A 24,558-nucleotide genomic window follows, 5' to 3' on the forward strand; every position below is an offset into this window, starting at 1 on the left:
CGGGCATGGGAGTCTAGTGTAGTTTCGTACCTAACGTACTTCTAGTGGGTGTAGCATAACAATTTTTTGATATGTCAATCCTGACCCCCATCTGACTACGCCATCCAAAATTAAAACACTACGATATCACAATCACGTTATAAAGCTTGCCAAATATACGCACGATCGATCGAAATGGCATTGGAGCCGACGATAAGGAACTGACTGACGTTATCGATCTCTCTACTATTGGAATCGCTGCGAATGCGACGAGAAAACGAGAGAAATAACTGTTCGATTTCGGGTGATCGTTTGCACGTCTTGGATGGCAGTTCGTAAAGTTTGAAGGGCTCTATTACGTCACTGTGACGTCGTAATGACGTAATTTTTGGATGGTGTAGTCAGGTGGGGGTTAGGATTGATACGTTAAAAAATTGTCATGCTACGCCCACTAGAAGTATGTTAGGTACGAAACTACATGAGACCCGCGGCGATCTGCTATGACAGTATCAAAGTGACTCTTGACAGTACGAGGTGACTATTACACTTATAGTCACTTTGGGACAGTATAATAAGTATAAGTGTAAGTTTATTTCGACTCCATAATCAGCAATAGACGATAAAAAAATAGATAAAAACAAAAGTAAAAGTAACTGATTATAGAATGGGGAAAGCGAACAAAACCTAGAGTAAGGTTTGAAACGTACAGATTTTAGATGGAAAGGTATTGATAAAAGAAGTAGTACGTGTTCGCTCACCAAAAAGTAAAAAAAAAAAATAATTAAGGCACACACAATCATCGAGACATGATACAGTCGGAAGCGAAAAAAGCGAGACGTAAAAGTAAAAAGGAAGGAAAATATACAAACAAATAAAAAAAAAATGAATAAATTCTTTTGCCACACCAAATTAATAATTTTATGAGGATTGCCAAATTGGATACCGAATTAGTCAACAAGAGTAATGTATTGTGGATAGAAAAGTATTCCTCAAAAGATATCGTCAAGCTGATTATAATTGGAGTCACCTAATGCCAAATTGCCCAATCAGAATTGCCAAGTTGGATGTATGAAGAGGGGGGCTAGACCTGCTTCACTCATCAAATAGAAGCCACAACAAGCCAAATAACGTCCAAATTATTTTAAATACTATTAATCAATAACAGTACCGGTAATCAAAATTAAAATCAATTAGGGCAGTATGATACAGAGGTAGGAAAATTGGTTAAGGGAATATATATGGTGTTTAAGGTTTAAGTAAGGTTTCTAGGGTCATGGATTATAGGCAAGTAACTTTAATTGAGGTTGTTGATCACTGCAGTCAGTTCAAATTCATCACGGATGATTCATCAGTCTGCAAGTTTTGTTGATGTATACACCTTTCATGTTGACATAGATAGCATAGTACTATGATAGTATGATCATAGTCTAATGAATATAGTTCGCCCACGGCTGGTTCGCTGCGCATGAATGATGCGTTACTACGTCACGAGTTTCCTATATTTTGTAGCTCATGGAAGACGATTTCCGTTTTAATTCATTTGCGTATTTGGAATGGTTTTGTTGGTTGATATAAATGAAAAGATATACTGAGGCATTAGGATAAAGTAGGGGTTCGTGGCATCTGCCAGTCATCTCTGCTTCGGTACCATAAGTTATCAAGGTGGAGTATGGGCAGAGTAATTCTATAATAATAATAATAATCTTTATTTTGATTTCCCCCAAAAAACATACACATAACAAATAATGAACACATAAAACAAACACACAGAATAATGGAAAATCGGGAAAACAGGCAAAACCTCGAGTAGGGTTTAAAACACGTATAAATACATGTGCCTGTTCACCCATGATATTACACTCACAAACATATTACAAAAAAAAAGATAAAAACACGAACGTGTTATCGTTCCAGCGTTCGGGCGTCTGACTTGTGTTACAAACAAAATGCAGGTGCGGTAGTGTTACATCGAGAATCGCATTCACTTGATTTTTGTATTGACTTAAACATTGCGTCTGTTTAACTTGTGTAGTAATTTATTTGTTATTGTTGACGCCGTAATTTCCCTTGATTGACAGTGTGCTTCTACGCACTTTGTTACGAAACAATTGAGAGAGTCTTCGTGGCAATTGCTTGCCCAGACATGTCTCGCTTAGACATGGATAGTTTCGGTAATTTGCTTTAGATAGCGCTTTACTTTTGCAGAGAATGGCGCTCGTTTCGTTGTAATTTGTAAATAAGTTAAACTTGTTCAGCGACCTTGGCTTTCTGTTTTGACTGTAGGACGATTAAATAATGTAGATTATGGCTGCCCACATAGACCTAGTTAAGGATATTTTATGAGCATTTTGTGATTGATTTTACAGTTATAGTTTATTTAATTGATTTGTTCGGATTTCATTGACGAATGATTTCATGTTCAACTTATGATAATTTAAGCCTGGAATAGCAGACAAATTCGGTATGTTATAATTTGTAACTCTTTCTGATTTGAAGACTGCAAGTTATTCAATAGTAATTTGGTTCGACTTAATAATTAACTATGTTTGATAATTGTGTTCATAAATTTGAGTAGGCTTTCTAAGGGCCGAATTGTGTATGATTATTGATTTATTGCAAGTATTTTGTATTGATTTGTTTTTACGTTTGTATTAAGATAACCGTGTCAACTGTATACTTCGAGTTGTGTGATTTTCTGGATTGAGGATACAAACTTGGGGCTTGAAAGACCGCGTTATTGAACTGTTAATAAATATCTAGTGTGCAGTCGGTGTCGTCCAGGTCACAAAGAACGGCTGTTACATTAAAGTTATCGAATTTCCGCAAATGAAGTTATCAAATTTATGCAAATAAAGTCATCTGATTTGCATAACAAAAGTATCGTCGAATGCCGGCAGGAGTTCGGTAAATCGTCAAAATTGAAGAAATCATCCTAGTGTTGAACATTTAAACTTTTGTGTTGCATGTTTGATGAGCACTGTAATTGTACATTATGGATGCGCAATCTGTTTCGAAATCAAATTTAGAAGAGTTACGTGCTCGTATAAAGGAATTATATCAAGATGCTGAGAGACTTATGTCAGACTACAAAAATCGAGATTTGTTGAAATTGAAAAGTGCTGACATTGACAAACGGTTCACCGAGTATTCAAATGCTCATGAAATTCATGTGAGTACTTTACGTTCTGAAGAAGATCGAAGAAATGTCAGTGAATTTTTCCAGTGTGAACTGCGCGAGTTTCAAGAATTTAATGTGCACTTACGTGATTGGTTCAAAAAGAGTGACGCTGATGGTCATAAATCATCGACACATAGCCCTAAAGCACGTTCTATAATTTCTGGGAAAAGTTCCCGTCGTTCGTGTGCCAGTTCAAGTTCGAGTACTAAACGTACAGAAGCCATTGCCATCAGAGAACTTGCTCATGCTAGTATTTGGCAGCAAGTAGAAAAAGATGCCGCAAAAAAGCGAGAACATGATGCTAAAATGGCAGCGGAGAAAATGAAATTAGATGCCCAACTTGAAGCCGAAAGACTAGAGCAAGAAGCACAAAAGCTGAAACGCGATGCTGAAATAAGAGCTATACAAATTGAAGAAGATGCTCAAAGTGGAACAAAGCGTTTGGAATTGAAGCATGCATATGAATCAGCCTGTATAGCAGCCGATGTATGGGAAAATGCTTCTCAGGGAGGCGAAGGTATGTCATTATATGAAAATATGTCTCGTTCACATTCACCTAATCAAAACCAAGAAGTATCAGTGAATGAAATAGGAGTGCCGGTATCGAAGCCTCCTGATGTGAGACCTAAATTGCCAGCATCAGATTTGTTATCACAATCTCGAGTCAGAATAGAAAATCCTGTACTAAATGTTAGAAGACCAGTTTCTACTGTTAATATGCGAGATGCCATGAATAGACCTGATCAGTATGAATCATTGAACCGACCTCCGTACACAGAAGCACATATCCCGCAACAAAGAAGCACGCATGATCAATCGTCACCGAATGTGGAAAGTTTATTGGGCAATATGGCATCTATGTTGCAAGACGGAATTGATAGACCTCGACCTGAATTATTGCATTTTAGTGGAATAGAGACCGAATATGTCCGGTTTATCACTAACTTCAACCTAAATATTGATAGAAGAGTACATGATACAAGTACAAAGTTGTCATATTTGGTACAATACTGCGAAGGTGATGCGAGGGAACTGATTATGCACTGTACAATGTTGCCACCCGACGAAGGTTATAAAGAGGCATGCGATTTGCTCAGAAAGACATACGGTCGACCAATGCTTGTGGCTAGAAAATATTCAGAAAAGTTGACTAAAGGACCATGGTTGAAACCTGGAGATAATGAAGGTTTATTACGTCTTTCTCAAACATTAGGAGAATGTTTAGTCACTTTGACTCATTTGAAATATTTTGGGGATTTGGATAATTTTGATACTATTTTGTCCATCGTATTACGACTTCCTCTCAAGTTGCAGAACAACTGGGAAGAATCAGTGGCAGAATTAGATGGACAAGATAGAGAAGTGAGATTTAAAGATCTTGTTCGATTTATGAAGAAAAAGGCTGCGGCTGCAAATACGCCTTATGGAAAAGCTCGAAGGGAGCAAGAACAGCAATATCGTTTACGATTTCAATCATCGAATAGGCGAAAGATTCACGCTCATTCAACTGCTGTGAATTCAGCTGTTGACAGCAGTGTTACCAGTGGAAAACATATTGAAAAGGGAAGAGATGTCTGTCCTGACTGTTTGAAGACGTCACACAAACTTGTTGACTGTTACAAATTCCTGCAGAAGTCACACGGTGACCGCTTGAAGATTGTTAGAAAGGCAAGATTGTGCGATAATTGTTTTGTATATGGTCATATGTCGAGAAATTGTCGTAAACCACCTGCTTGTACTGTTGACGGGTGTAGGTTGAAACATAATACTTTATTGCACAGAAGAGAACAAGAGACATGTACCCAGACAGAAAATGCTGCTGGTATAAATGAGTCAAAAGTTGAAACATATGCGACTTCAAAAAGCTCAGCAGGATGTTTTTTGAATATTGTCCCGGTCAAGATCTGCGCCAACAGGAGAGAAATAGAAACATATGCATTTCTAGATGAAGGTTCTACTGCCTGCTTGTGTGATAAGCGACTTCTTGATCTATTGAAGTTGAGGGGCAAGAAAACGCAGTTTTCGTTGACAACTGTGAATGCGGTACCAACATCACAAGATGGTTATGCGGTTGATTTTACTGTAAAATCACTTGATGGTAGAGAAAGTGTTGATTTATCTCATGTGCTAACTGTTGATAGACTGCCTGTTAAAGCTAATGAAGCACAATTTGATGTACAAAGTTATGCACATTTGAAGGGATTGAAGATTCCTACTCTGCCGTGTAAAGATGTGATGTTGATGATTGGGGTAAATGTCCCTAAAGCGTTTTGGATAATGGATGAGAGACGAGGGAAACACAATGAACCCTCGGCGAAGAAATCCATTTTAGGATGGTCATTGGTTGGACCAGCTTTATCTCACGAGAGAAACAGTGATGTTCACATTCATTGCGTTCAAGTGCAAGAGGAAGACTTGCTAAGTCAGCAAATCAAATGTTTGTGGGAAAGTGATTTCAAAGATGCTTCACTGTCGCCTATTCCATCGATGTCTAAGGAAGACAAATACGCATTGCAATTGATGGAAGATTCAGTTGAGATCGTGGACGGACATTATCAGTTACCATTGCCATGGAAGCCAGGATGTCCTGATTTGCCAGACAATCGAAGTGTTGCGATGAAACGCTTAAAGTACATTGAACGAAAATTGAAGAGTGATCCTGTTTTGAAAAAGAAGTACTGTGATACCATGGAGAAATATATTAGTCTTGGATTTGCAAAACGTATCCCGAATGAATATAAAGTTGGCAATAAAGGTGCAGTTTGGTACTTGCCTCATCACCCTGTGTTTTCTGAACAAAAGCCAGGCAAGGTACGCGTTGTCTTTGACGCTGCATCACGTTGCATGAATACTTCCTTGAATGACCAACTATTGAGAGGCCCGGATTCGGCAAATTCTCTACTTGGAACTCTTCTCCGCTTTAGACAACTAGAAATAGCTATTGTGGCTGACATCGAAGCAATGTTCCATCAGGTGAAAGTACACCCGAAGGATTGGAATGTATTGCGATTTATGTGGTGGCCTGGAGGTGATTTGTCACAGGATCCATCAGAATATTTTATGGTCAGGCACATATTTGGTAGCGTCTCATCTCCATTTTGTGCTAATTGGAGTTTGAAAAAGACGGCTCAAGATCACCAAGATGAATTTGACGAAAAGGTTGTCAAAGGAGTTGAGCGAAATTTTTATGTTGATGATTACCTGAATGGCTCATCTACTGTAGACCAGGGAATTCATATTGTTCGAGAAACGAATAAATTGCTGGAGAAAAAAGGATTTCATCTAGCAAAGTGGAAAAGTTCCAATCCTGAAGTTCTGTCAGAGATTCCTGCTAAAGACAGAGCAGACACTGCGTCAAGTGTAAACTTAATACCTGAAAAGATCGATCGAGTACTCGGAATAAAGTGGAATATCCAAGAAGATTGTTTTGGATTTGATGTTAATGTGAAATCAAAACCCGCAACAAAACGAGGGATTTTGTCTGTACTCAGTTCGATATTTGACCCGATGGGAATAGTGGCACCTGTAATACTAAAGGCAAGGATATTGATGCAGCAGTTATGTCGAAATAATTATGAATGGGACGATGAAATATCGAATAGTGAAAATATATTGTGGAACAGATGGCTCGAAGATATTCCCGGACTTGAGAATATATTCATGCAAAGATGTTTTGCGCCGTCTGGTTTTGGCAATATTGTGACTCGTCAAATACACCATTTTGCAGATGGCTCTGCAGTTGCCTATGGAACGGTATCGTATTTGCGACTAATCAATGAAGATGGGAAGATTCATGTTGCGTTTCTTTTAGGAAAAGCTCGACTTGCACCCATCAAAACTGTTTCAATACCACGGCTGGAGTTGACTGCTGCCGCTCTTGCAGTCAAATTAGATTTATTCCTGAGACGTGAATTAGACTTCGAAGAAATAGAGTCGATGTTTTGGACAGACTCAACTTCCGTGCTTTTGAGTATTAATAATACATCACGAAGATTTCCAACATTTGTGGCAAATCGACTTGCAAAGATTGAAGAGGGATCGAATGCTTTGCAGTGGAGATATGTACCTACAGATTTGAATCCGGCAGACGATGCATCCAGAGGGTTGTCGGTACTATCGTTGATGGATGAACGATGGCTGAAGGGACCATCATTTCTCCAAGAGCAAGAGGAATATTGGCCTAAACCGCCAGTACAGTTACCTGAGCTTCCTGATGAATTCGTAAGATGCAAGCCACGAGTTGTTGCGAATTATGTTTCTGAGTTTGCTTTGAAGCCAATGGATAAATTCATTTCATATTTCTCAACATGGTATAAATTGAAAAAGGCAAGTGCATGGAAGATTCGATTCAAAGACTACCTTCATGAGAAGAAGAAGAATTATAAGTGCAATGAGAAACTTGAAGTTGAAGAATTGCGAGTTGCTGCAGACGACATTTTGAAATACATACAGAGACAAGAATTTGGCGAAGTTATTGATGCATTGCAGAAAGCCAATCATAGAAGTACATCTGGGAAACAAGTACTGAAGAGATTGAAGATTGCAAATTTCCTGCATAAACTCAATCCGATTATGAAAGATGGCTTCATCAGAGTTGGTGGGAGATTGAGAAATGCACCGGTTGATTTCGATGTTAAACATCCGATTATACTTCCACATAAACATCATGTAACTGAGATGATTATAAGAGAACATCATGTATCTACACATCATTCTGGTATGGGGAGTACATGGACTTCTCTGAGACAACGATTTTGGATCGTTAAAGGAGGCGCTATGGTGAAATCTGTTATCAGAAAATGCATGTTTTGTCGAAGAAGAAGTTCACCTGTGAGTAAACAGATTATGGCAGATCTTCCGAAAGAAAGAGTCACACCAGGTGAAAGACCATTTACCTATGTTGGAGTGGATTACTTCGGACATTTTCTTGTAAAGCAAGGACGAAGTACTGTCAAGAGGTGGGGCTGTATATTTACATGCATGACAACTCGTGCCGTACACTTGGAAGTTGCATACTCGATGGATGCAGATTCATTCATAAATGCGTTAAGAAGATTTATTGCACGTAGAAGTAGACCATTCAAGTTCATCTGTGACAACGGTAGTAACTTCGTTGCAGCAAATAAAATCCTACGTAAAGAAATAGAAGTTTGGAATTCAAGCAAAGTTGGACAATTTTTGCGTCAGGAGAATATTAAATTTCATTTCAATCCACCTACTGCTTCTAATTTTGGAGGATGTTACGAAAGATTAATTCGGTCAGTTCGAAAGATTTTGGTTGCTCTCTTACACGATCAGTTGGTGTCAGATGAAGCTTTGGCTACTATTTTTTGTGAAGTGGAATCACAGTTGAATTCCAGACCCATCACTCCAATAAGTTTCGATCCGAAAGATGATGAGCCACTCACTCCAAATCACTTGCTGTTACTGAGTCCTACAAGTAATTTACCTCCTGGCATATTCGACAAAAAGGATTGTTACACTCGACGAAGATGGCGACAAATTCAGTATTTAGCTGATCAGTTTTGGATCAGATGGACCAAAGAATACTTACCCACACTTCAGACACGACAGAAATGGACCTCTAAAGAACGTAATATGGAAGTTGGTGATATTGTGCTACTTGTAGACAATACTATACCCAGGGGGAAGTGGCAGACTGGACGTGTTATGGAAACTACACCTGATAAACTTGGAGCTGTGCGTCAAGTTACTGTGAAGACATCCAGGGGTTTATTGAGAAGGCCAATTGCAAAGTTGTGCTTGATTCATAGAGTTAATGAGTAAAATGTTTTCAAGTGTGTGATATCCTCGATGTAAGAAATTTGTGAGTAAGATGTTTTCACTGGGTTCCAACATCTGGCTGGGGGAATGTTACATCGAGAATCGCATTCACTTGATTTTTGTATTGACTTAAACATTGCGTCTGTTTAACTTGTGTAGTAATTTATTTGTTATTGTTGACGCCGTAATTTCCCTTGATTGACAGTGTGCTTCTACGCACTTTGTTACGAAACAATTGAGAGAGTCTTCGTGGCAATTGCTTGCCCAGACATGTCTCGCTTAGACATGGATAGTTTCGGTAATTTGCTTTAGATAGCGCTTTACTTTTGCAGAGAATGGCGCTCGTTTCGTTGTAATTTGTAAATAAGTTAAACTTGTTCAGCGACCTTGGCTTTCTGTTTTGACTGTAGGACGATTAAATAATGTAGATTATGGCTGCCCACATAGACCTAGTTAAGGATATTTTATGAGCATTTTGTGATTGATTTTACAGTTATAGTTTATTTAATTGATTTGTTCGGATTTCATTGACGAATGATTTCATGTTCAACTTATGATAATTTAAGCCTGGAATAGCAGACAAATTCGGTATGTTATAATTTGTAACTCTTTCTGATTTGAAGACTGCAAGTTATTCAATAGTAATTTGGTTCGACTTAATAATTAACTATGTTTGATAATTGTGTTCATAAATTTGAGTAGGCTTTCTAAGGGCCGAATTGTGTATGATTATTGATTTATTGCAAGTATTTTGTATTGATTTGTTTTTACGTTTGTATTAAGATAACCGTGTCAACTGTATACTTCGAGTTGTGTGATTTTCTGGATTGAGGATACAAACTTGGGGCTTGAAAGACCGCGTTATTGAACTGTTAATAAATATCTAGTGTGCAGTCGGTGTCGTCCAGGTCACAAAGAACGGCTGTTACAGGTAGGTCCTAATTTAAAACTGTTTACGTCGAAACGGACATGATCGGGCTGTGTTTATTAAATTGGCGTAAACAAGTGCGAACTAGTGAGTTAGATAAAAGCAGTGTCAGGATGAGTAATAAATAAATCGAAATGTATTTTGGTTGATTTCCTCATTGTAAATAAAATCCGACGTTGTGATGTGCTGTAGTGTACTAGGTGCAATGTTTCATATAAAATGCCTGTCCATCTCTTTTTCCTTAGTTCTTTGCGAAGCAAGTATGTAAAATTGGAATCTTGGGTAGCCCGTACAGCAATGCCAAAGTAGTCTTTATTATCCGAATCCTATTATTTCGTTGTCCATCCTTTAGAATGTTGATTGTTTCTTATTTTTGTATTCCATTTGTTTCCACTAACCAAGAATGGTTCATTAGATAGTAATTAAAGGTTTATACCAGAATTATACAAAAATAGGAATTCAGATAGTCCCAGGTAGGGATGGACGATATAGAATGCCGAATCTGGAGGATTCAAATCCCTAGAACTCGATTTCCGCCTCTTCGGCGCTGTGTGTCAATTTTTGTATTTGGGATTCATAACACTGGCCAACATATATTTTGGTGTCCAAGGTTTCTATGTTTGAGCAGAGCTCTCATGTTTGTTTTCGGAAGCATGGACTTGATAGCGGAGGAGAGCGGTTACGTGAACCACCCTGATTCTCGTGTATTTCTTACTTTTTCATATCTATGTGGTTGTGAGTGAAATAGTTTAAGACTTTCAGGTTAGTGAACACGTAGTCTATCACTTCTTTTGGCAAAACCTTCCAACCCAAATTCTGAAAATTACGCTATAAACATTAGGCTACTTACTCAAGGTCTCCTTTGCTCGCCCGATTCTATAATCAGTTTTTTTTTCAAGTATGTTATCGTCGGTTTTACCGATTACGGAGTCGGAAAAACCTAACACTTATTATACAAGCATGTATTCTGTATTTGGGAGGCCAAGCTGTTCATCAGTCTGTCAGTAGGCTACTGCGCTGGCGGACAACTCGCCTGAGCTGACAACTCGATTCAGCGATTAGACAAAAACCGTGAGGGTTAATGAGTATTGTCGCATTTTAGGACTGTAATGGTGTCATTTCTATCTTTTCGAAACATCTATATTTTCTATTTAACATGTAGGCCTATATGCACTGAAGTGACATATTTGCCCATATTCTGTGGATACAGCAGGGCTTCCACTTGCCTCTGAATTGAATAAAAACATCTACTATGACCTCAAATAACATCTAAAATCATCTAGTTTGGAAAACAAAACATCCAAAAATTATATCTGAATATGAAGTCACTAGAGTTAATAAAAACAAGAGAGCAATGCTCAAATACATGTACACGTTAATCGGAGGGAAGCAGTCCTGCAAAAATTTCGTTACACACCGACGTTCGATGAGCACGTGGTCAAAAGAACAAGAAGAAGAGTGCCAGCATAACAGCGACTTTTTGGGTGTTCCACTAGGTGTCCGAAAAAAAGTAAAACGATCTATAGGTATGAAGAAGTATGTTCACCAAGATGGCACGCAACCTGAACATTGTGGTTATGGTTCAGGTTGTGCGCCATCTTTGTGCACATACTTCAGGAGCACCAAAAATTCGATCTTCAACCACTGAAAATTTCAAAGCATTTGGTCCAGTAAATCGGAGAGGAGAGCGATTTTTTAAAAAGATACGAAGAAAAATAAGACCAACAAGAACAAGATTACCAAAAATATGAAGACGATTCATAGGTCCACACACGTGTCCAACAAACAAAACAAGAGAGTACAAATAGTTCATTATATTACGATTACATCATAGTAGATTTCGAAGATCATTTGAAGTTGGTGTTATTACTACAGACGGAATTTTATATGTTATTGTTGTACATATTTTTTGAAACCGAAACAGGTTCCTTATAAGAAGTGAAACATTGTTTATTTCGAATTGGGTTAAATTAAATGATAACTAGTAATGCACCCAGTGAATCTCTCTTCCTGCTGTTTTTTAGTTTGTTTTTTCGCAGTTTATTGCACTCAATTTTTTCCAACTCCAGCATTTAAATGTCTAAAGTGACAGCCCTGGGATATAGATACAGAATAAACTGGAGCTCACGGGTGTTTCTCCGAAATTTGACTTTAGAAAAAAATTCTCTCTATACTCTACCATTGCAAAAGATTCTCATAAAACATGATGGCAATCAATTAATTCATTTGCAACCAATTTTTAGAAACACAACTAAAGACTGACAAATAAAACGTGAAAACCACGGAAACGAGGCAATGTATCAACCATGATTGAATATCTGTCCGAGCGACAGATATTACAATTGTTACTTCATTATATGCAATTCAAGAGTCCTGCTGCACACTAACACAAATATATTTCTGTAACGTTTCGTCTGACCAAAATCAGACTTCCTCATACAAGCAGTTTACAGCAATGACAAGAAAAGAACTTCATTGTGTGAATTATTGCCTATTGGCCATTGCTACGATATCGAAACAAAATATCGTGCTCGGGAAACATCCACTGTAACGGTAGGGCTGTCAGACTGCTGACATTACACAAATGTGTGCCTTTGTTGGCGCTTTTATGTCTTACACGCATTGAATACATCTTCTAAACATATTAAAACATTTATAGACATTCACACATATATATTCTTATACCGTGTTTCCCCGGAAATAAAACTGGGTCATATTTCAATATTTTTTCGAAAAATAACACTAGGGCTTATTTTCGGGAGATGTCTTATATTTTCATTCATCAAAAACAAAATTACAAAGCAGAGAAATGCGAGATTTTCAAATATACAAAATATGAAAACCTATATCTATTTACTTATAAATAACACGTTTTTTTCAAAATAACTGCAAAAAATAGATTATCAATCATTTAAAACGTATAGGAGAGATTTCTTGCTATCGACTAGATGAAAAAAATCGCGCTATTGACTGAGCTTATTTTAAGGGGAGGGCTTATATTAAAATCATTCTTAAAATTCAGGCTAGGTCTTATTTTCAAAGTAGGTCTTATTTTCGGGAAAACACGGTACTATTTTGTTCTTGTTATTGGAAACGAAATGTTTGAGACGAAAATGAAAGAGCTTCAAATGGTGAATATAGAATGTTACGTTATGATACCGAGGAAGGTCTGGATATCACTTGGACGGTGTAGAGCAGTGGTCCCCAAACTTTTTAGTGTCGTTAACCCTAAATCCAATTTCCTTAAGCTAAATTACCCCTTCCTAAAATGAAATTTTCGGCACTCGATTTGTATAATTCAAAAGCCACAATAACGCAAGAATCAACACAAAAACAACATCGTCCTGATTTATTCTTAGTGAGAGGGGTGGCACTGTTTCTGTGATATCAAATGATCAAACCTATAGGCAGAGTGGACGACAGACAGCATCTCATATCATCGTCAATCACAAGCTTGCTTCGATATTTTGTTTCAATAGCTCTAACTGGAATCACATATGGGTCGTTTTGTTGTTATTATTGTTCTTGTTATTAGACACGACGTGTTTGAAGACAAAAATGAAAGTGCTTAAATGGTGAATATGGAACGTTACATGATGATGCCGAGGAAGTTCTCGATATCACTTGGACGATGTGGAGGAATTTGATTGAAATGACCATGATCGAGGCTGCCCCTCAAACATCAAATCACACACTTGACTGGCTGATAAAGATCTGTAAGGGTATTCCAAGGACAATGTGTAACAGAACAAACAGTTTTGTGAACTCCAGACTGCAATTGCAGGAAAATCAGAAAAATTCCCACAGAGTGTGTGCGAGTGATTGACAAATTTACGCAACTTTATTTAATTTATTAAGAAAGATAATGTAGAAGATTAGTACTGCTTGAAGAACACAATTACATTTACTTTGTACAGTACTCGTGTCTTCATATTACAATAAAGATTAGACAGACAAAATTCAAGGCTTAGGGAAAATCCATATTATACTAAAAAGTGCTTATTGTATAACGCAGAGCTTCCCAAACCAGGGCCGCGGCCCTGGAAGGGGCCGCGAAACGAATTCTAGGGGCCGCGAAGAGAACACCAATTTCACACAAAGTACTATATCTATTGCACTTTTTCACTTTTCATTTGAAATACAATGATTAAAAATAGTGTAAAACGATAATTTCACGATTCCGAGTGAATATACATCATCATACCGTGTTTTCCCCAAAATAAGACATTGTCTTCAATTTTCTCTCGAACACTCATTTTTGGGGGATGTAGAGAATAACGAGATTTTTCTAATATACAAAATATGAATTCCGAAATATGATACCAGTTTAATAGCACGTTTTCATTTAAAATAGCTGCTACATATAGATTATAAACCATTTAAAACGTAGATTTCTTTCTATCGACTAGGACCCAGTGGTTTTCGAACTTCATTGTATTGTGACGCCCTCCAGAAATATGCTCAAGTTGCGACTTCTCGTAAAACATACCGTACGTATTGATACATTTCAATATAATACCTTTATTGCAATGAGTTTTATATAAACGAACAAACAAAACCTAACAACAGTCAGTGAAATCACCATTATTGGGCCATGGTTAAAAAAGCCTGCGCTATATAAATACGAAATCGCAAAGAAGATGTCGTGCGAAACCCTTTTTGAATCAAGGAAAACAATCGTTATCTACAGAAAACCGAATTTTCATTGATTATAACATCATCACGGAATTTTGCGACGCCCTAGCAGATTTGAAACTTCCACGGGATAAACAAATTGCGCTATCGACGAAGTCTTTTTGTCAAGTCGAGCGGTTGTATTGAAAACATTTTTAAAATTCCGGCTTGGACTTATTTTGGGGGAAACCGGTAGAATCATCGCGCTTGCATAACAATGCATATTCTGATCGTTAGACCCAATATATATGCGTGCTTGCATAACAATACCGACTTCAATCGCTAAGCTAGCGGTTCCTGAAGGCGATTTCTCAGTGCGCCTCGAAACATATTACATATTTTATTTATTCTAAATGCTTTATTGTTTCTCATTAAAGCAAATGATGTGTATATAAATCAAATTCATTTTACCGTTCAATATTGTTCACTTTCTGATATGTAACAGGTAAACCCTAATGCTGCAATTTCGTTGGACGCAGTTTATTCATTTGCTGAACCGAGTTTATCGAACATTAGTGAGTTTTAAGCATTTTAAAGAAAAACTAGGCGGACTTAAGAAAGAAAGGTTAACCTTTGCCTCTATTCTTTAGGCCTACATGTTTAAAAACCCTCAAAAGGCATAAAATATATACATATTAACGATGACAAACTTGTGTTTTATTTTGCGACAGCATATTTTTCGTGGAGGTGCGCCATTAGTTTTTTCCTTGATGATTTGGTGCCGCTGCAAACCGCTGCTTTATGCTAAGTTTGTTCAATAAGAGTGAACAATCCCGGATTAGAACCAGGTCGTCGATGGGCAGACATCGAAATTCATTATTAGGCCTGCATAAACAAACATTGCGCCACGGCTGAACTTGCTATGCAGCAAAAAGCATTCGCACCCATTACATTGAATAATTGAGTAACTTTAATCTGAGTAAATATGTGCTTGTTTTTGTTATTGAGTAGGCCTACTAAAAGCTGGGAATTAGCTGTGTCGGTAAAATATCAAAAATGCATATTTCAAACTGTTTAGCATATTTAACTTGAACAAGGGCCACGAAAAATTTCAATATATCAAAAGGGGCCGCAAGCTCAAAAGTTTGGGAAGCCCTGGTATAACGCATGCGACTCGCGACAATTTTCATGCGGCTCGTCTCGCTAATATTAATTATTATCTAAATTTAACTAAAAGAAACTCTTTTTTTAATTTATTGAGCGGTAGAAGAAGTTTACAACAAGGATCAAGACAGATTATGTTTTAGTATGGAAATCGTTGCAGTGTGGAATTTTAAATTTAAATCAGTGTCACAATGGTCAAATGTTTGTTGCTTCGTTGGCGATATTGCGGTCAATAGTTACAGTCTCAGTTACATTGCGATATGTCCTCAAGTAAGAAAAGAGTTGTCAAGTCAGAATGGGAAGAATAATACGAATTCACTAGTCAAGAAAATAAACCGTTGTGATCAATCTGTTATAAGCTGTTAAGTCAGAATAAAGTTAAAGCAATGTTAAACGGCACCATGAAACCAGTCACAAAAACTTATTGAGAGACTACCCTCATCAGTTGTAAAAGAACACTAAATGAGTTTAAATCATTTGGCAAGAAATTCGATCAACAACTGAAGCTAGTTTTGTTACATCATGAAATATTGCTCGTGCTAAACATCCATACCCTGACTGTGATTTAGTGAAAAAACATTTTCTGATGTTGTCGCAGTCTTGGATTCAAAGAATACGAAGCTCTAGCGACTTATAGCCCAAACGAGGTTTCGCGTGCGTCGCATTACACAAAGGCGTACCTCCCAAATTAAAAGTACCAATGTAACAGTTACAATGCAACAGAATTGGTTTGCAACAGAAGTTAAAAAACTTACAGATATACAGATAAGATGGGAACACACAAGTCAACTACTTCTGAAATGGCCCCGCATAAAATACTTTACAATATTATTTATTGTTATTAGACGTTTGCGTAAATTTCTTTTCTGTTCACGGTATTCTAATGTTATTAATTTCAAAAATTATGCGGCTCTCACATATTTCTGACTTGCTGCATGCTCTTATACTAAAAAAGGTTACTATAGCGTATCAAGTCATTGCGTCTTCGTTGTACAAGTGGAATAAATGAACATAATATTAATTCAAATTTAAGTCTTCAAAAGCCCAAATCGTAACGGATTTACATTTGAATTATTACGCAGGCAATAAAATGAGCCGCCCAAATTATTTCTTTTGCTAGCAATGGGCTAACGTTGGGTTTGATTGTATTCGCTTATGTAGTTGTACAACATGAATATACTTCCTCTATTGGTGCGTTCTGCAATACCGTATTCAGCGTTGACTTTGCCGCATGAAATCACATCAGTTGAATTACAAAGTGAATAGTCCAGAGGAGCAATGAGTATAAAGTATGGGAGAATCGTAATTTTTGTTCTATTAATTTTTGGGTAAGTGGCAGTTTTTGAAAGTAAAGAATAATTTGACTAGACCAGACTAAAATAAAGATTCAACAAACTAGAACACCGCGCGTTGATTACAAAGAATTGTACTTTCAAAAGAAAGGGCCACTATTGATACATTACTATAGTGTATATCCAATTTCGGTGTTTTCAAAACATTTTCAGAATTCATCATTACTTGCACCTGAAGTGTTAGGCAAATGTTATAAACAATTCTGGTTTGTATTATTGCCTTTTGGGGATTTAATGTACTTTGACAAATGAGAAAATCTCATCCTCAATGTGACACAGAGGGAGACAATAAATAGATGTTGTTATTGGCAGACTTATCCAATAATTATCCGCAGAACCAATTCTAAGCAAAGAAATATATTAGACAAATATTTTAATATCATAGTACAAACATACAAATGAAGTTTGCATTTCAGGATTTATATAGTAAAGAAACATGAAGAAAATGAAAATCTAAAACGACGCATGGACGAATACCAAAACCAGTTATATCAAAGTAAGTAAATAATTTTGAGTCTTCGAAAAACAAAAGTAGGGAAATTTTATCAAATTTTCATTTATTTAATATTCCATTTATTTTATAATGTTATTTATGTCCAGGTTCTTAATACATACGTTAATTCTTCAGATAGAAACCAGTTGAAAATAATATGAAATAACCAAGTATTGACCGTGTAACACATTTACCATAATCATTTATTTTCTATCATTTACGTGGAACGGTAGCATCAACATGATAAAACATTTTAAAATCTCGTTTATGTGCATAAAAGTGTGTGTGCCATTTGATCCGAATACTATGCATTTACGAAACCTAAGCAAAAAATAAACATTGTGGCAATTTGAAAAAGGTTTGTGCGTTTATTGCTGATCGTGATATTTGCTTTAATTATTTTAAATTGTTCGTCTCTATAGCTATAGCTCACAACTTAATATAGAATACTAAGATTTAAACATTGGAGTTATTCGCGATTATAGCTCAACTTATCGGGTGCTTTGAGGAAGTCACTCATGCATTCGAAACTGTTCTTGAACTGGAAACACGTGACTTAATGACAAGTATGCCTGTTTGTTACAAAAGGTGAGTGTATAAGTATAAATAACCCAGCTTAATAATCTTTGAAGACGAATAATATTGCAGTAAATGTTACATTTGAGATACCGTCGAGAAATGCTATTAGTAGGGCTGGGATTGGTTAACCGGTTAACCGATTTCAGGTGGTTAATGGATACGATTTATTTTAACCGTTAACTGACATCTCAGGTACAAATCATCTTCATACCGTACGATTTCTTCAAATATGATCACCGGTACGTCATCGCAAATTTATCTCTTGTGGCATTTAATTCAAAAGAATATCACTAACTGTGTGGGTAAGGACTCAATAAATGTGAAAAATAATGGAAGTACCAAGATTGCTGATTATGGAAATTTGACAATGATGAATTCAGAATCAGTTTTCGGTCGATTTCGAAATAAATTGTTCACGATTCCATTGCAAAATCGGATATTCAATGTCATACAACAAGTGCGCAGTTGATGCCGTTTTTCCTTCATGTGATATATATCTCGAAGTAAAATTTGCACATCGAACACTGATAATTTGCCACATAAATGACGTTTAACAACGGAATCAGGTTTCCAAAAATACTTCCACACCCCCGAACCACACGCTGCCTATCTCTTGCAGCAGAGCAATCATGAAACTATCTCGATTCGTGAATAATTTTAATAAGCGATACCGGGATAATAACACGCAAAATTGCTTTATAAGCATCGTGATGTAACAAGCTGAAATTATAAATTATTACGTCAAACGTCACGCGGCGGTTAACCGGTTAATTTTACCCGGTTAGCGGTTAAAGTGTTTTCCCTAAAATTCCCAGCCCTAGCTATTAGCCCGCTACAGAAGCCAAGTGAAACTGAAAACTCCAATCTAAACACCATCAGCTAATACAAAATGTTCTCAACCACTAAAGCGCATGTCAAGAGTGACAATGCAGTCAATGAAAGAGCAGTATTCCGATGTGATGCCTTCGAAACTAGGCCATAGAAGTTTACATAAAAACCCTGAATACTCTATTGTTGAAGATGTCTGCAGCATTTCGGATGTTACTCGTCGATTTGTCGCATAGATTATATAACATATGGATCGAAATTTGCTTAACAGGAACTTCACTCATCTAATTGTTAAAAGAGAAAACCAATGTATTTGCTGTAAAGATATGATTTGGAATAAGAAGTTTCAACAAATCAGTTGCGGTAATAAATCTCACCAGAGACTTTACATCATACCGACAAGTACAAATTTCACAGGTAACTATGAGATATGATGCCAAGCCCTACTCAACCTTGGTTAAATGTGCTAGCTACGTTATTAAGAATTATTATGTACGAATGCTGCGAATGAAATTTTATAACATTGTGCACTTAACAGTCTTATATCTGATAAATGTGGATTACTAAGATTGTTGCGCCAACCCAACAGGAAGGACACCGATTTATCAATTGGCCATCAAACGATAGAGGTGGTTAGTGACGCAGGACATGCCCATAGCAAATTTTGAAAATTATAATAAATATCCATTGTAGCTATCTCGAGGATTGGGTTTAATATTCAAAACCCTTCTGTTGTTTACACTGTATCATCATTTATCATTATAATTCGCACTAAGTAATTCAATCAATAATATAACGTTCGCTGCTTTTCCAATATAATACATATACATAATACGTTGTATGTTATTTAACTTATCCTGAGGTGTACGTCGGGACCCCCGGGCAATACGTCAACACTGTTTGTGTCCTATGACCTAATATTGAATTCTTGCTTCTGTTCTCGGTGAACTTGAACTAAATATGATAAACTAGATGGTAATCCCGGTCAACTTTGACACGATTCAGCCGATGTTTAGGTTGGCACAAAGGCGACTGTGTACCTAACGATTTACACATATAGAGAAAAGAAACCGAACATTATGTTGCAATGCGGGTATATTGCATATGTATAATACAAAAAATGCTTGATATAAAATAGTGTATAACCAGTTAACCTAGTTAATCACATCCGTTGGCTTGTTTAGTGTTAGGTTCCTGCCTTGACAAACTGGCCATAACCTCAGTACAGTCGTCATTGTTTTAAGAAAAGCACAGGTGACACGCAACCTTAACTCCTTGATATTAGTGTCAGCCTCTACGGTATGCCATATTCCTGTTTTGAAAAATGGCAAACAAAGCAATAAATAACAATGGCAACCATGGATTCGTATTCATGTCGGAACAAACAGACCAGATAGTTTTACTCTTTCTAGGTCACCCCAAACCAAGTTTTTTCCTGAGGCAAGACAATTTCAAGGTCACCGGGTCATTTTGGGAATCGACAAATCTGAACGATTTTGACTGTTTTATTGAATGTGGAAAACGAAATTTTTTTTGGGCTGCTGTCACTGATGAAACACAATGCATTTGTCATAATAATAGACAAAGGTGAGTAATTTTGGGCGTAGTTGTTTTTTGATTTATAATCTAGCCATAGTGAGGCAGCTCGAGTTTAGGATGCTCATCATCAAACAATGGTTGACTAAATCTAAATCAGAAAACTCCTGATATATATATAAACATGTCAAACCAATAGAAAACCATTAACTTTATTTAATCGCCAAAGCTTTGATACAGACGCAAAACGCAAAAAACTTCAATCATTTACAGCAATAACGTTATTGATTATGGATCGGATGCTCTGAAGACACAATTTCAAAAGACCGTTACACAAACTACACCTGGGTACAGTACGATTTACAGAACACTACACATCAACGAAGAATGCTATTTTGAAAAAACTTATGCTTCTAATAAACATGTTCCATACGTTGGAATATTAAGCTTTCCTGGTTCTGGTAATACTTGGTTTCGGCATCTTCTTGAGATGGCAACTGGGATATATACTGGAAGCGTATATGATGAAGCGGAATTGTTTTCATATGGTAGTTGTGACAAATAGTTTTCCCTTATTTTCTGTAATTTATGAGCTTTATTCTATATCCAAACAATATAAGACTGCATAAAATTTTGCTACATGCCAGATTAGCTTTCTGGAAACGTTGTGTTAAAATTTGTATTACTGTACAATGTGTACATGGAAGTAATTTTGTTTTTACTGACATTTTTTGTTATTTCAGTAAATTTCTCATGACTGTGTATGACTCTTGAATAATTAGAGTTTTTATAGTTGAATTCAATTCGCGATGCAGGCTTCTTAAAGATTACTGTTACGGCACACTCGTAATCAATTCGGACCTCCAGAAGTATGTGCACCAAGATGGCGCACAATCTGAACATAGTATGTGTACCAGGTTAGGGTTCAGATTGTGCGCCATCTTGGTGCACATACTTCGGGAATGCCATCAATTCTGTAGAAAATTTGAAATTAGTTTTTGGATTCTTTCCATAAACGAACACTGATTGTTATATAAAGCAATTTTATTTTATTTATTTTACCAATTATTTGGGTTCAAATCATCCACGTGGTTCATACTTTTATATCTCTCATGAATTCTATAGAGTTTTACGTGTTACTTTGATAACTAATACTTACTCGTCTTCAGGATTTTACGGAGAAATTTTAGAAATGACAAGTAACGACATCCTCGGTGTGAAAGATCACGTGATTCACAAAAGGAATAAAAAGATGTACAACAAGCAGATTTTGATCATTAGAAATCCATACGATGCGTTTATGGCAGAATTCAACAGAAAAGCATCTGGGCATGTTGGACACAGAAATAGCAGCGACTTTCAAACGTCAGGTAAAAGAGATAAAGATTTTAGGAAGAAGAGATGAATAGGAACTAGAGTGTGATGGCAAACACGGATATTGGAAGAAAAGATGACAAATAATTTATACAAGTTGATTTTATTTCTATTTTTCCAGAATGGACAAAGTTTGTGATGGTTAAAGCAGATCAATGGAAAAACATGCATTTGCACATACTAAAGACAAATAAGCCAACTTTTATTTTAACATACGAGGACCTTATTCAAAGCAAGAAAAAATCAATGGAATTAATTCTGTCTTTTCTAGGTTCAGACATCGCTAAAGAGACAAAGCGATTATTGTGCATTGAAAATGACCGAGGAGGATTTTTTCGTCGGTACAAAAACTTGACGTATACATACTTCACGAATGTTATGATCTGGCACATTAACGCCTGTATAATTGAAGTAAAAATAGCACTGCTTATCAAAGGATATCATACTTTACCGCCATATGAAAGACCATTGTCAGATACCCACGGTGGGTATTCAATGAATACTTCACCAAAAGTAAAGAAATTGATGATAGTAAGGCCATTTCTATGATTAAGAAGCTATAACAAATGTAAGCTACATTTCATGATCTCAAATCTAGTTTAAATCGCATCGCTTTGATCAGATAAAGAAGCCGTGGTACGATATCTCATTCGTTACGTATACATTGCAAAACTTCAGTTATTACATTTTTATTTATAAAATTAGACATCATTATTTTCAATTGTAATTATCAGTATGACTAATTTACAAATATTAGTGTTAAATTTACACAGTTTAGAAATCGCACTTGATTTATATTTATTTTCAGTTAAACTAAAACTATCTACGCTATCATGTGAATGCTGCGTGGTTCATCATTCAAACCAGCGGTTCCCAAAGTGGGCGAAAACGCGATAACTTGGGAGGCGCTGATGGCGATTTGGGCAATTGGGGGGCGCTGAATGTTAAACTGGGCAATTGGGTGGGCGCTGACATCAATACGGGAACTCAAAAGAAGTGTGATAGTTTATGTAATTTACTTCTATGTTTTGGTTCAAACTAGTTTGCTTGTGATTTCGGTGTTGGAAATTTCTCGCTTAACGTAGAACAGATGTTATGACTTTTTTTCAGATCCGATTTGTTTCATAATAATACTAGTCTAGCGCATACGGCATACGCTTCCTTCATCATGCACTGCAAGTTTTGTTGTACTGTTTTGAATAACAGCTTCATTTTACTATCGTGTTCTATAGTGTTTCGAAGCGGCAGTGTAAGTACAACATCCTTCATATTATAATTTTGGTTTTGTTAAGAGCAACACGTGAGAGCTGGGCTTCTGATTGAACTGACGCCCGCCAAATAGGACCATCTCCAGGTTGCGACTTAACAGATTCATTTATATTTCTTGAGTCATTGAATAATAAGGCTACATAAGTAATACATAAATTAGCAAGCGACAAAGACCTAGCCTGTTGTTAAATCATGTTGTGACTGAAATTGTTTGATGTCGGTGTATCATTTGTGTTGCGTAAGTTCAAAATATCGAATACAGTAACTGAAGCAGCATATTTAAACTGATTTATATCAAAAACTGTATTATACATCGTGGTCTTCAAAAAACTTAGCCATCAAATTCTCGATTACTTCTACAAAAATAAAGTAATTATTCATTTTTGTCTACGCTTGAACTAATGTTTGTGTTTGTTTGTACCCAAAATTGTCGGAAAATCTAGGACGTTTTGCACAAAAATATGTTGTTCCTAAAATATATATGTTCCAAATGCCCTCATCGGTATTGAAGAAAGAATTTCATTCTTTTTGCAACATTGTCAATCACCCTTCTTTGGGCATTTATTTTATTTTATTTCTGCGATTGCAGCCTTGAGTTCACTACTTTTTTGAGGATTGTCCTGATACAAAGGTCCCTCGAACACCCTACATATCAAAAGGTTTCAATTCGATAATTGGGGTGCCCACTGGATGTCATTGCTGTCTTTTCTCTCTGAAAAGCAAGCGTCTGATTTTATGTATGGGGCGTTGCCTCGTTATGCTGGAACCACTGCTGGTCACCTCTATCAATCCTTCAAGGGATGTCCAGATTTTTCTTGGCACAACTACGTAATGTTCTGTATTCATCGTTTGAACTCTTTCATTTCCATGCCCTGCGCTTCAGCAGAACACTAAGTGGTTGAAAATTTTGCAAAACTTCTGAGAAAATCATACGCAAATAGAAGTTTATTCGCAAATAAATAATTTTTTTGAAGATAGTTAAGAAATTTTTGGTTTCCATTTTCTAGATAACCCCGAACTTTTAGAAGCGAACATGCACCACTATCATTGGGTTTATACTTTAAACCCACGTTCAGTCTTTCAGTATTCCATCTTTTTGGAAACCCAATCAAATTGAAATATCCTCACCTGTAAGATCGGGTTGAATATTGCTCTTGCTCTTGCCAGCTCATTATTGGTAGAGCATGTATTTAGTGCAGTGACCGCACTTTTACATATCAAAAAAGATTTCCTCGACAGTGTCAGACGAGGAGACTCAAGACTTGTTTTTGACTGAAATGAAGCCAGATATTATCAAACTAGTGGCATTTCACTAGGCTCAATCTTCACATTATACTAATAATAAATGGAGAATAAAGTTGCTTTGACTTTTTTTTGTCAGGGGGGCGTTTACTAGTTAAAAAGTCATCCAAGGGGGCGCTGGCAGAAAAAAGTTTGGGAAACACTGATTTTAAACAGAAGCAAATGTACGACTATGTTT

The 24,558-nt window shown here is 36.6% G+C and overlaps 2 protein-coding genes across 2 annotated transcripts; both read left to right on the forward strand.

Annotated features, from left to right (window-relative positions):
• Positions 1–1,964: 1,964 nt before the first annotated feature.
• LOC120343904 (uncharacterized) lies at positions 1,965–9,866 on the forward strand. Its single transcript, XM_078112641.1, has 3 exons — positions 1,965–2,440; positions 2,636–9,529; positions 9,725–9,866. Exon 2 carries the CDS (start codon positions 2,972–2,974, stop codon positions 8,942–8,944), a length of 5,973 nt encoding a protein of 1,990 aa, XP_077968767.1. The 5' UTR covers positions 1,965–2,440; positions 2,636–2,971; the 3' UTR covers positions 8,945–9,529; positions 9,725–9,866.
• Positions 9,867–16,842: 6,976 nt separating this feature from the next.
• LOC120343997 (sialate:O-sulfotransferase 1-like) lies at positions 16,843–22,640 on the forward strand. Its single transcript, XM_078113041.1, has 8 exons — positions 16,843–16,975; positions 17,416–17,495; positions 17,978–18,080; positions 19,171–19,316; positions 20,312–20,486; positions 20,709–20,983; positions 21,605–21,805; positions 21,931–22,640. The coding sequence occupies exons 1-8, from the start codon at positions 16,926–16,928 to the stop codon at positions 22,356–22,358; spliced, it is 1,458 nt and encodes a 485-aa protein (XP_077969167.1). The 5' UTR covers positions 16,843–16,925; the 3' UTR covers positions 22,359–22,640.
• The last annotated feature ends 1,918 nt before the right edge of the window (positions 22,641–24,558 follow it).

Source organism: Styela clava, chromosome 5 (assembly GCF_964204865.1).
Source record: "Styela clava chromosome 5, kaStyClav1.hap1.2, whole genome shotgun sequence".
NCBI lineage: Eukaryota > Metazoa > Chordata > Ascidiacea > Stolidobranchia > Styelidae > Styela > Styela clava.

What these genes read in the sequence shown, in the direction of transcription:
- LOC120343997 (XM_078113041.1), top strand. Translation starts at nt 16,926, where the DNA reads ATGAGTATAAAGTATGGGAGAATCGTAATTTTTGTTCTATTAATTTTT. An exon ending in TGTCATAATAATAGACAAAG is followed by an intron (nt 20,487 to 20,708) that starts GTGAGTAATTTT and finishes AATCATTTACAG; the next exon opens with CAATAACGTTATTGATTATG. An exon ending in CAGCGACTTTCAAACGTCAG is followed by an intron (nt 21,806 to 21,930) that starts GTAAAAGAGATA and finishes CTATTTTTCCAG; the next exon opens with AATGGACAAAGTTTGTGATG.
- LOC120343904 (XM_078112641.1), top strand. Translation starts at nt 2,972, where the DNA reads ATGGATGCGCAATCTGTTTCGAAATCAAATTTAGAAGAGTTACGTGCT.